The 11895-nt window shown below is 34.5% G+C and overlaps 1 protein-coding gene across 1 annotated transcript in view; it reads right to left on the bottom strand.

Moving 5' to 3' along the window:
• LOC138304973 (laminin subunit beta-1-like) overlaps positions 1 to 11741 on the bottom strand; it is a 38194-nt gene extending 26453 nt beyond the window's left edge. The window contains exons 1-2 of the mRNA XM_069245390.1: positions 11584 to 11741; positions 10743 to 11030 (exon numbers count right to left, since the gene is read on the bottom strand). Coding sequence (XP_069101491.1) covers positions 10743 to 10791 — 49 coding nt within the window. The 5' untranslated portion in view covers positions 10792 to 11030; positions 11584 to 11741. The remainder of the gene's footprint in view (positions 1 to 10742; positions 11031 to 11583) is intronic.
• Between the last annotated feature and the right edge of the window lie 154 nt (positions 11742 to 11895).

Raw genomic sequence — 11895 nt, forward strand, 5'->3', positions numbered from 1 at the left:
AAGTACAGTTTAACCTAAATTGTTACTTTATAAGCAACCACACAATCTGAATATTAACACCAACATGAAGTTTAGTTACGTTAGCCCAATAGATACAAAAACAGTCCAGTAATTTTTGTTATTAAGGAAATTACTTGAAGAACAGCTGGTTTTAAAAGTTGTACACCTTAGCTTTTCGTTCACTTTGATTGGTCGGTTTCAATGTGTGGGGAAGCTTTTATGTAGCTATAAAGACTTCTTATAACTAACTAAATCTATTGCTTCCCAATACATCTGATAGAACAGCTAGCTAATGTTGTAATAATACTACAAATACCTGGCCATAGACAGTTGTTACAGAAACCCCAGGTTTCTTCTGGGAGCTGACCTTTCTACACTTAATTAACACTAAAACTGACACATGTTAAAGTTAATGAGAAAGTCTATATACATGTATATAGGTAAGTCTCCCATGCTGTGTGACTAGGCCAACCAGAGTTCAATGTCCTATATATCTCTAGGAGGATGCCAGCTTGTAAATGTTCCCTGGAATAGTTAAGTCTAGCTGTACAAACTAATTCAAGGTTCTGCAAATTCAAGTACAAATCTACACAAAATAATTAACAATGTGTTATAACAATCATGACACCCCTATACACAAAATAAACTGCACAAACATTTGATCAGATAGACACATGAGTTGTCAATAACATTTAACACATCATCCGCCTGATCCAGTAAGAACTAAAACAGCAGAAACTCCACACCCTGGCCCACCTATTGTGTGTTTATCAACCAGTGAAATCTCAAACATTTATCTCCAACTTGACACCTCCAATTTCTATACTTGGCTATAGGTGTTTTTGTCAGCCAATCACTCCAATTGGAGACGATAACACATCTATGTGACACAGAAATACAGACCCATTCTCTGGTAATGATTTATGTATAACATGGACACAATTTTCCACTTGACCACACAGGCATAAGTAACAACTACCATATGCTTTTATCACAAATCTACAGATTTTACAACTATGAATCCAGACAACTGAAAGATCTCATCTTAACTGCCGGAATTATGCAGAGAGCATGATGAACAGAGAAAATACAGAATAATAATTGTGCATATGCTTTCAAACCAATTTTCTATATGACTGCCATATAACTTCATAATTAAGATTACTGGGGGTGGCGGTGAAGGAGTGAGGGGATGGGGGTGGTATTTAAGATATTGAAGTTGAGACAACCCAATTATTTTTTAGATATATATGCTTTGTGTACCTCTACAGCTACTATCTTGATTCATGTTCTAATTTATAATCTAACCAGATTAGACCTGACATAAGTGAACAGTATTCATACAGAAAATTGCTCTTCACATTGTGGAACACTAAGAAGCTTGTTCAATATAACTAACGGCCCTCTGAATGGCTATTTTTTGGTTTTTAAGTTTATATTATGTTTCATAATGTCATCTTTATATTTCTTTCAATGATGATATATAAACCATAGAAATACAACAGAATGCCATATATAACTTGTCTCTAGATCTTCAACCTTTTACCTTACACATTATACAGGAAGACAAGGTTTTGTAGTAACACAGCAGTAATTCCACACTGGATTTATAAAGCTTTATCATCTCAATAAAGTGTTGAGATTCAGTATCCAATAACACTAGATAGAAGACAAATGATAGCCGATACCTGTATATTAAGAAAATATCTACACAATCTTTAGGTTTAATTTATTCTTAGGTTTCAAATTTAAACTAAATAAGTGGACTTGCCACATGACCTGAATTGGTCCATACTGGAAGTTGTTTGACTTATAGGTGTAAACCAAATCTTGGTTACAGCTCCCTACATGTACACAGTTAAGTTATATTTAGGGGTGGTAAGATTCGCTTTTGATATATGCTATGAGTCACTATGAGACCCAACACGGATATTTACAAATTTAAGAGTCGCTAAAGTCTTTAATTACAGGTACTTCAGATTTTATGAATGGACATGTTGTTGTGCATTGTATATGCAGTACAAAAGAACTGTTCTGTTTACACTAGAGTATATATATGAATGACTGAACTAGAGTGAGGACATGCTATAGTACTAGTACAATAAATGTCTGTGGTCATTTAACTGACTGACCATTTATCTCCAGCCTCCCTGACTGACCTGCCATTCTTCCTCAGTAAAAGGTCAGTCACTTCTACAAAACTATGGTAACTCTGTGACCCCAGGGGTAGCACTGGGATGAAGTAGATTAGGCATGAAACAGGATGTGGTGGGTGTGAGTAGTCCCCCCTACTTCCCCCTCCTCACACCAGGAGGCTGGTACACATGTGTGCCAAGTACTGGTCAGAACCTGGGTCATCCTGTACACAGGCCAGGCCAGATGAACACTTATCCATTCATGTAGACCTAAAACTTTTCATGTAGAAGTCGCATTCACACAAGTTACAAGATACATCAAATTCCAGGAAATTGGTTGTTAATGATAATCTGCTAACAAAAAGCCATTTATATCTACATATAAACAGCATTCACATTCCTATTCAAAATGAAATCTCCGGAAATTGATAATTTATACAGAATTTAATCTACTTCAAGAGAACCTTTTGATTTTAGTAAATGTTGATAAAGGACCTCACATACTAGATTTTTCCATAAGGATTCAATCAAAAGAGCACTGTCCACTGTTGTGTATAAATAATCAGAACAATTGTATTCATGAATGTATAAATACATTAGTCAAATCATGTGTCGTTGTTCATACTTGATAATCCCAATAAGGACTAAATTCTTTTTTGACAGGATTGTACATGTATATTATTATAAATAAACAAACACATCAACAGTAGATTTGTCATGAAGGTAAAAAAGTCATTGAATATATAATGTAAAACAACAATATAATCATAACGAGACATAATATTTCGCAGCATATATAATGAGGAAAAATATCATCCATTAAAATGACAATTTGGGATCATAACTGTTACGTTAATCGGTGAGACAAATCTATAACTTAATCGTGTCTCTTTGGCTGTCAATACATGTGTTTTTGTAGGAGAAGTCATCATTCTTTGTCGTATCAAAGACTTCAGATCTATATAAATGATCCATCACATGTAAAAATCAACTGTACTAGCTATATAGCAGGTGTTTGATCTTGTGTTTCAATCCAAGATATTAGCTACCTATAGCCAGCCTGAGGCCTTTGATTCAGCAAAACTATCAGCTAAAGATTTCAGTATTAACAAAAAGCTTCAGCCATGTGCATCAACTCTGTATATACATACTTGTCAATATTTTCCTCTTTAGGTTTACTGAGTAAAAGATTTATAAATATTTTTTGCCTGCTGGAATTTCCAATGCATCATTTTTTCTAGGTTTTGAAAAGCACAAACTTAGCAAACTTGTAAATTTATATACACATAAGTTAAGCTGGGTTTTTTTCTGCTAATCAATTGTCATATTGAAATCTCAGAAGATAACAATATTTACTGACAGTGAAATTATCAATTCCTTAATGTCAAAATAAGTTTGAACTTCTATATTTTATTTTAAACCGTTAAAGTTTATATTAAACCCATATCAAGTCATCAGTAATCCAGATCTTAAACCGTTAAAGTTTATATTAAACCCATATCAAGTCATCAGTAATCCAGATCTTAATGGAAACATACCGTTACAAAAATAACTAAAATCAATATGCATCTTAACAGATTATTATTTCGTTTGCACCAATAAATTACTGTAAAATCATTTACTTTAGGTCTAAATATAATATAACAGTTATTTTTGTGTATATATGTATCTTCATATAAATATGATTTCTAAATTGTAAACACTTAAGACCTATTCGTGATATGTATGTATGAATGAAATATCAAATAATAACAATAATTGGGACAGATTAGAATTAAAATATATAATCTTATAATGACAATGGTTGTGGATGAATGAGTGACATCATTATAATACCGCCTACACTCTAATGACTTGGTTGTCACTATACTACATAGGGCCAGCAAGAGCCCCACCTGATCATACGATCACGCCATCTAATGGTCTGACTGCTGATCCCAAATACGATCCCTTATTTTCGTAACACAAAATGGGCAGACGTAAAGAACACCAACTTTAAAACACCTCATAAGAAGTCAATAAAGTAAATTTGAAAAACTTGTGATTCCACTAATCTCTGTTTAAATACCAAAAGGAGGTTAAGAGGGGGATGAATTTAGATGGTGGAGAATGAAAATTGGAATCCCACAGGTGGTATATAAATTTATGACAGACATGTATTATACAGGATAAGCTTGAGTGTATTGTAGACTTTTAATTTTTATTCTGAATAGCACATGGAATGCCTACAATATTATCAGCATGACCTACCTACCAGAGACATACCTGTACACCACACCATTCATATGTTAAGTGTGCCCAAGGTTTTTGCCCCATTTTGAATGTCACAGGTAAAATATCTATAGCATGGATGGATGTGTCTGCTACATGTATACTTTAACAAACAGCATGCTAGAGTACATACACAATGTGTACCTGGTCTTTATCATATACAGGTACATTGTGTACATGAAATACATTATATACATACCGTATTCAACCAAATAAGCACCCATGCATGTCCCTATACGTGCCCCTCCCCCTTTTGAGACCTCATTTCAATTCTCCGGGCATAAAACCAACACTAGCAAAACTGTATGGGTTCGCAATAATTTTGTCTTATTATGCACCTTTTAATTTTTTTCAATTTTTTAACACCCTGGACACTTATTGGATCGAATACGGTAGTTGTCTTTAATTTTTTTAGATTGAGAAATATTTGTAAGCTATCTGGTGCAAGAGAATCAACATTACTTAAAAGTCGATAACGTAATATGCCATTTTATGATTTATCCAACTAAATCTGGATATGACCTTGACCTTGTTTTCCATGACTTAGTAATAAATATGACCTTGACCCATTAAAAACGTAAGACCATCAAATACAAACTATATGTACATAGAACTACAGCTACTTGCATTATATAACGTTTATTGGAATAATTCTGTTTTTTGCATGAAATTCTGCAGTCCGGATTTTTTCCTTCTTGTGTACATGTACCTGCTGCAATCTCAACTTTTTACTCATAAAAAATTCATGACTTATTTTGTAATTATATGTGATCAATATAGTAATCAAAGTTTTATTAGACTTTATGATAAAAAGACAAAAATATAAAATTCAATTTCTGAATTTTGAATGGCTGACATGATATAATCAAGGCAGACTATAGCTATCAGCCAGACATAAAATAACATGCATAGTTGTCAACAGATTGAGATATATAACCTAATGGGCCTGATTCCAAATATCGTCAATGCAATAATTGATTCACACATCATGAATGCCAAACTAATTTTTATGGTCAACTTAATACTAATATACCTTATATAACATCAATAAACTCCCATGTAATATTTTATAAATGACACAAACAGTGATACAAAATACACAGCGTAATAAAAAGATGCCATAGGCACATATTGTCCAATGAAACAATTTCACAAAACTTTGATACATTGCATGCATGCATAGCAAGATTATATTAACACCCTATCACAGTCTAGTCGATGGCCAGTGCCAAAATCTACTGAACTATTTCGTCAGACTTTGATTCAAACCTTTATCGCTTGGTCCTAGCCCAAAATTGTTTGACAGTCAAAGAAATCTGACATAGATGAATGCTATACAGCCTTTAGTGACATAGATCTACACGCCATAAACATTGAAAAAAACTTTTTTTCTAGTCTTTTTAAATCCCTGATGAGACTTGAGATACGTAAAGTAATATAGTATACACTGTATATGTTGACTTGGTCTTGCCACAGAATTTTGTGATCATGGTTGCTATATAACTGCAATCAAACAGATCAAACCAAAACATCTATCTTGGCTTAGCCTAACTACAGAACTTTGGTAGTAGTGATGCTGCACACAGCCAAACAACCAAAACATCTATCTTGGCTTGGCCTAACTATATAACTTTGTAGTGATGATGTTGCACACAGTCAAACATATCATAACCATAACATTTATCTTGGCTTGGCCTAGCTACAGAAACTTTGGTAGTGATGATGCTGCATACAGTCAAACAACCAAAACATCTATCTTGGCTTGGCCTAACTTTAGAACTTTGTAGTGATGATGTTGCACACAGTCAAACATATTATAACCATAACATTTATCTTGGCTTGGCCTAGCTACAGAAACTTTGGTAGTGATGATGCTGCCTGTAGCCTAGCTTCTCTCCTTGTCAAAGCAAACAATGTCCAGGTCAGGCCAGCAGCTGGGGAAGGTCAGCTCCCAGATGGAGGCTGAGCATAGGCCATGGGAACTGTCAGGAGTCCCGCTGGGCCCTCATCATCACTGAATCCTGGGGGTTTTATAATCAAAGAACTGGGTGAAATAGGGCTGGAGGAATCCTTTGTTTTAAAGATGTTAAGGCTAGCTGTACATGTGTTTCTATCTCCTGTTTTTTGTGTCCCGACTTACTATTCTAGTGCACATTTACTTATCGGTACAATTCCATGTTTGTGAAAAGTATGTGGTTCATATGATGGTTTTTTAAGCAGTTGACATCACATGACAAACATCACATTACTTTGTCTACACAAACAAATATATTTAGTACCAAATTTGAACTTCCCATGTTCTGTCATGGTCAAACAGAAATTGTTATGAAAAGCATTGGAGGTTATTTTCAATATTTAAAAACGTATTAATACCAAGGTCATATAGAAATGTACATATGTATGCAATTATCAACAAAATGCATAAACTTAAGTTTGAGTACTGACTGTTAAAATGTATCCCCTTTCTTTCTCCCAAAGAAACCAATTTGGAACATATTTCATTTCTTGTAGAGTTGCCAATACAAACAATGAATATCTGTTAAAGAATTGTTAGGGAAAGTTTTAAAGTGATTTACAGGAAGACAGAAAGTTTAGACCCTCCCATTACAATGCCTGGATGTGTTAATAGTCAGCATGTTTGTACCCTTGCTCACCGCTGAACCTCTATAAAAAGGGCCTTCAAAGTGAACAGTCAATGGGGCATGGTTTGGCTTTTATGTAGGAGGGACTCCGAATTTATAGCCATAATTGAATCTCTCCATGTGTGCTCTTTAACATAAGGTGTTTTCTAACATAACAACACCCTGAAAGGCAACAAAATAGAAATATTTATCCTCCTACAATGAACCAGTCTCTCATACACCAGATTTTGTGAATGAAAGCTCTTCAAATCAATTCAACCACAAATAACAAGGTAGCGCTCTTGTATCTACCATAAACATATACCACCACCTATCCGCCAGGCACTGACCCACTGACTCAAAACCACAGAAGATCAAGTTATCCAAACCGCAGCCACCACTCTTGGTTTGTACCCAATAAACCAAGGAAATGCCAAGTTCTAGAGTAGAGTGCACTCTAGATCTGGTTTCATCCTCCATGACAAGCAAAGGGCAGAACTCTTTCCCTGTTGTCCTCTCTGACACTGACATCTTCATCCAAGGAACATCAAGCATTTCATTTGTTCAGAAAAAACACATCATCAGGATGATCAGGCAACACCCTAACCTTATGCATGCACATGGACATGAACCCAACAGCTGTTCAGAAGAAAACACAATATCGATATCATATGCATACAACTTGCAACTCCTATTACTAGTAGTAATGTATAACAAAAGAACAGAAAACTAGAATTGTCCAACAGTCAACAACCAAAGCCCCTAAATTGAGAAATTAATTATAGACATTCAACTCAGGAACAAATTGCCAGCCAACAATTGTCTTGGTCCATCATGTACGATTGCTTTGGTTTAATTTTGAGAAAGAAAGCTGGAGTAGCCGGAGAAAAACCACCAAGCCATCGAGACATCTTACCATCAGTGTTTTTCCTGGGTATTTTGGGAAATTGCCACCTGGTGAAAATTTGGAAATTTTGTGCAATAAAAGTAGGAAATGAAAAATTTAAACAGTGTTTATGGAAATTTTGGAAAAGGTAGAAATAGACAATTATGCTTCTCTAAGAATAAGTGTAAGAAATTTCTGAATGGATACTAAAATACGACGTTCAGACTTGGGTGTTGCATAATTTGTTAGTTTAGTTGCAAAAATAGGCGTCAACTCACTGATTTGGGAAATTTAGACAAAGATTTGGGAAAAGAATAACAAGAAAAACAATTGGGAATGCGGCCTTATATCGGCCCCAAATATATAGGCAGGAAAAACACTGACCATATTTAGATTAAGATATTGAAATCTGTCGATACACTCTTTAGAAGGTAACTTCATGGTGGAGGATAACTTTCAAATCTTAATTGCACATGTTAACCTATGAACAGTTCTTGTTCTGACTTCTGTTACTTTGTATCCACAACACCACCATCATGAGAAATATATAACTTTAGACCTCTTTCTAAATTTTGGGAAGATTTTGAATGATCATAATCACTTAAATCTATAAAACTGATGACTGTGGCAGTTTAATATTCAGATAGACATGGTTATTTAGCCAGTAACCTGACCTGTGTGTCCCACTTTAGACAGTAGATACTCAGGTTAATCAAAAGAATTCCCTATTTTTGTTGGCACATGAGACATACCCAACCAGATCTACCTCACACTGTATCACATACACCAGAATATGAGACTCTCAAAACTTTGATTTAGTAGGCGACATAAAACTTGACAATGGGAATGTAGAGGGTATTTGTATAGCTTGGTATATATGTATAACCTGCTGGCACTCTATAATGTGGAGCATACAGATTATAGAATAACAGAAAAAATGAAATTAGGCCAAGTTATAGTAAATTTTGGTATCTAGAGATAAAATCGACAACCGTATTTCAAATTTTAAAGGACAAATACCTAGCATTTTCCTTTAAATAACCATAGCTGTTAATAAGGTGTTATGTCTAATGATATAATAAACCAATCATTAATAAAGAGTTATACACACTTGTGAAGTGCATTTCAGTCTGCAAATGCACACGTAAATATATATAACTTCAATCTTCTAGAACTGAGGTGGTGGTCTGGTCAATGGTCAGTTAAAGTAAAAGGATTATCATATAGAGGTGATATTTCATAACCCATTTGACTTGTTATCTTCTTTTTGAATGAATTGATTATGAGTTTTATCATCAGAATAAAGATGAGTCTGATTGCAAAAGTAGACAAAGTCTGTATATATCATTGGATTAGCAACATAACCCGCTAGATTTCCTGGAGGACAGTATTGTCTATTACACAGCAGACAGCAGTAATGTGAGGGGTGGTATTATGTAATAACCATAACTTGCCCAGTGCCCTGCAGCCCTAGATTCATGCACCAAGTTCATGGTTTCTTAAAACGTGTCTGCTAGCTGGGATTCTTTGTGGCTGTACAGCAAATATTTGTTTCCAGATATATGCCCCAAATTCTATAGAACTCTGAAGCATATATTTATCTTGGCTTGGTCTGATCCTATTTCCCTACTACACAGTTCTAGCACATGTACATGTGTATGTAAAGCTAGTCTCAGATAGAATGCTGTCTGACAAATCAGGCTGACTAGCTAATGGTGATCCAGCTATCAGATGGAAGTGTCAGATCCCCTATCCTCCTTCAGATTATAACCAGTGATTCTAGTCCCATTACACACACAACATCCTAATCCTCACTTGGTTCTATGTCCTGCAGACAAAATTGTTTCTCTTCGCTTCAACTATATGTACTTTGTAAATTTGCAAGTACAGCATATTTTCTTGTTTGATGTTTACATGTCTCTGCTGAAACTTTTGAAGTGGGAACTCCAAAATGTTCGCAAATTTTAAATTGCTCAAATTGATTGATTTTGGTAACATTAGTAATTGTGGCACACTACTAATTATATACAAACAACTTCTATGTGGTCTTGTATAAAAAAAAAATCTAGAAATATCAGACTTGCAACTTAATGCTTTTGGTATAATACTAGATTACAAGCTAAAATAAATTTCAAAATAAACAACTAAGACCAGACTAACCAGTACCACAATACTATCAATTCTTGTTTTCAAATTATATTATACCCTTCTTGTACTACAATATTTTTAAATGTTAAAATGTGATGTCATTATTTTAACATTTTAAAGTGGTACATAACTATCTGAATTATGAACTTAATAGCTGCCATCACACTGATTGAGAACAGCAGTGGCACATGTACAGTGTAGTAGAGAACCAGCCACCAGGTTTTATCTGAATTTAATCAAGCAATCAGGGTTAAACTGGTCCCTTAATCTGTCTCAGGTTACTGACAGATCATCTGGAGTTAGATACTGAAAATTAAAACCTTCTAGGCAGCACTTGTTCCAGTTCTTGTTAACTGGGTGGTCAACTGGCTCTGATCAAACTTCTAAATTTCGAAGAAGCACGCTGCATCATGCATATTCCCGTTAATTTCCGTCCATGATTCAAGGATGATTATATGGGTTGACCATATTCAAGTCTTTAATAACCTAAATTTTTTACATTAAGTTTTAGATTTTCCTATTTTTAGATTTTCCTATTTTTAGCCAAAATGGTGAAATCAGAACTTGATGGCAAAATTTTCACATGTAACTAGATCGGTTACTGTTGTTTTTGCATTTTAATTGATCTACTAGATTTATATATAAAGTATCTGGCTGCATGCAGCTTAATTAAATACTTACCATTTAAAATTGAAATTAATAAAAGGAGTCCAAATATATTACGCTCCATGTTGATTAAATAAAGTATTGTCTATGATGTCTTCAGTAAATTTCTTGCTGTATATCCATAAAAGTTCAGCAAAACTTCTTTAACTGTGTGCACAAATATGGTTAAAAACTATCATCCCTGTTAAGACATTACACTTGGGTGCTCCTTTCCAAATCCAAGCTTTCTGAAAATCAGTCCATAGTCTTCAGGCTTATGCCTGCCGGTTGTTATCCAGTTGAAGCCAGCCAGCAAAAGCTGATCTGAAACAAAGTATAAAGACTCCAATTATGATTAATTTCCTTGCTAGGCCTATTACAAAGTTCAACTTTAATGTGATATTGAAATTAATATAATAAAATGTAAATATTGAATTAGTGCCAAAACTCCCAAGTAAAAATAGCATTTTAAAACCCCGGGGTACATGTTTACATAAATGATGTACCCTCATTCAGTCGTTGTAGATCGTCTGGCTAAAACATTTCATTACCATATTCGTGGTCGCTTATTCATACCAAATCATACAAGTAAGATCCACATATAAACATAAATTCAAAAGATTTTTGTGGACCCAAAACCACATTATCCAACGCCAGACACTTATATTACATTGTTATCTGTGTTTTTCATATTTAGGGCTTCTCACGGCCGATACAGAAAGTTAGGAAAGTTTCGCAACTTGTTGAATGTAAATAAACATGAATATCAATGGAAGTTTGGTTCAAGGAAAAATAAGATTACAAAAATGAATGAAAACTATTCAGTTCACTGCAAATACATGTGAAACAAGAAAGCAGAAACCATGATTGCCCTTACCTTCGCGAGCACTGGCACCCTAATCATTCATTCACATAGGCCTAGCGGATCAAGTTTCACACACACAGTACACACACAGTAATCTCCTCAAAACCGGAAGTACATGTACCTAATCCAAGATTGGGGGGAATGCATATTGATTTTGATCTAAAAACGAATCAATGTATGGTTAAAGCCATTGTAAAATATGAATTATTACAATGAAGGACTCTAATAAGGCATAAGTACAAGAGACAATTCTTTAATAATTTATTAACTGCTTTATTGTAAACTTTTCGCAGGGAGGGCGTTTTCTTAAAGGAACAGCAAATA

Source organism: Argopecten irradians, chromosome 12, assembly GCF_041381155.1.
Source record: "Argopecten irradians isolate NY chromosome 12, Ai_NY, whole genome shotgun sequence".
Classification (NCBI taxonomy): domain Eukaryota; kingdom Metazoa; phylum Mollusca; class Bivalvia; order Pectinida; family Pectinidae; genus Argopecten; species Argopecten irradians.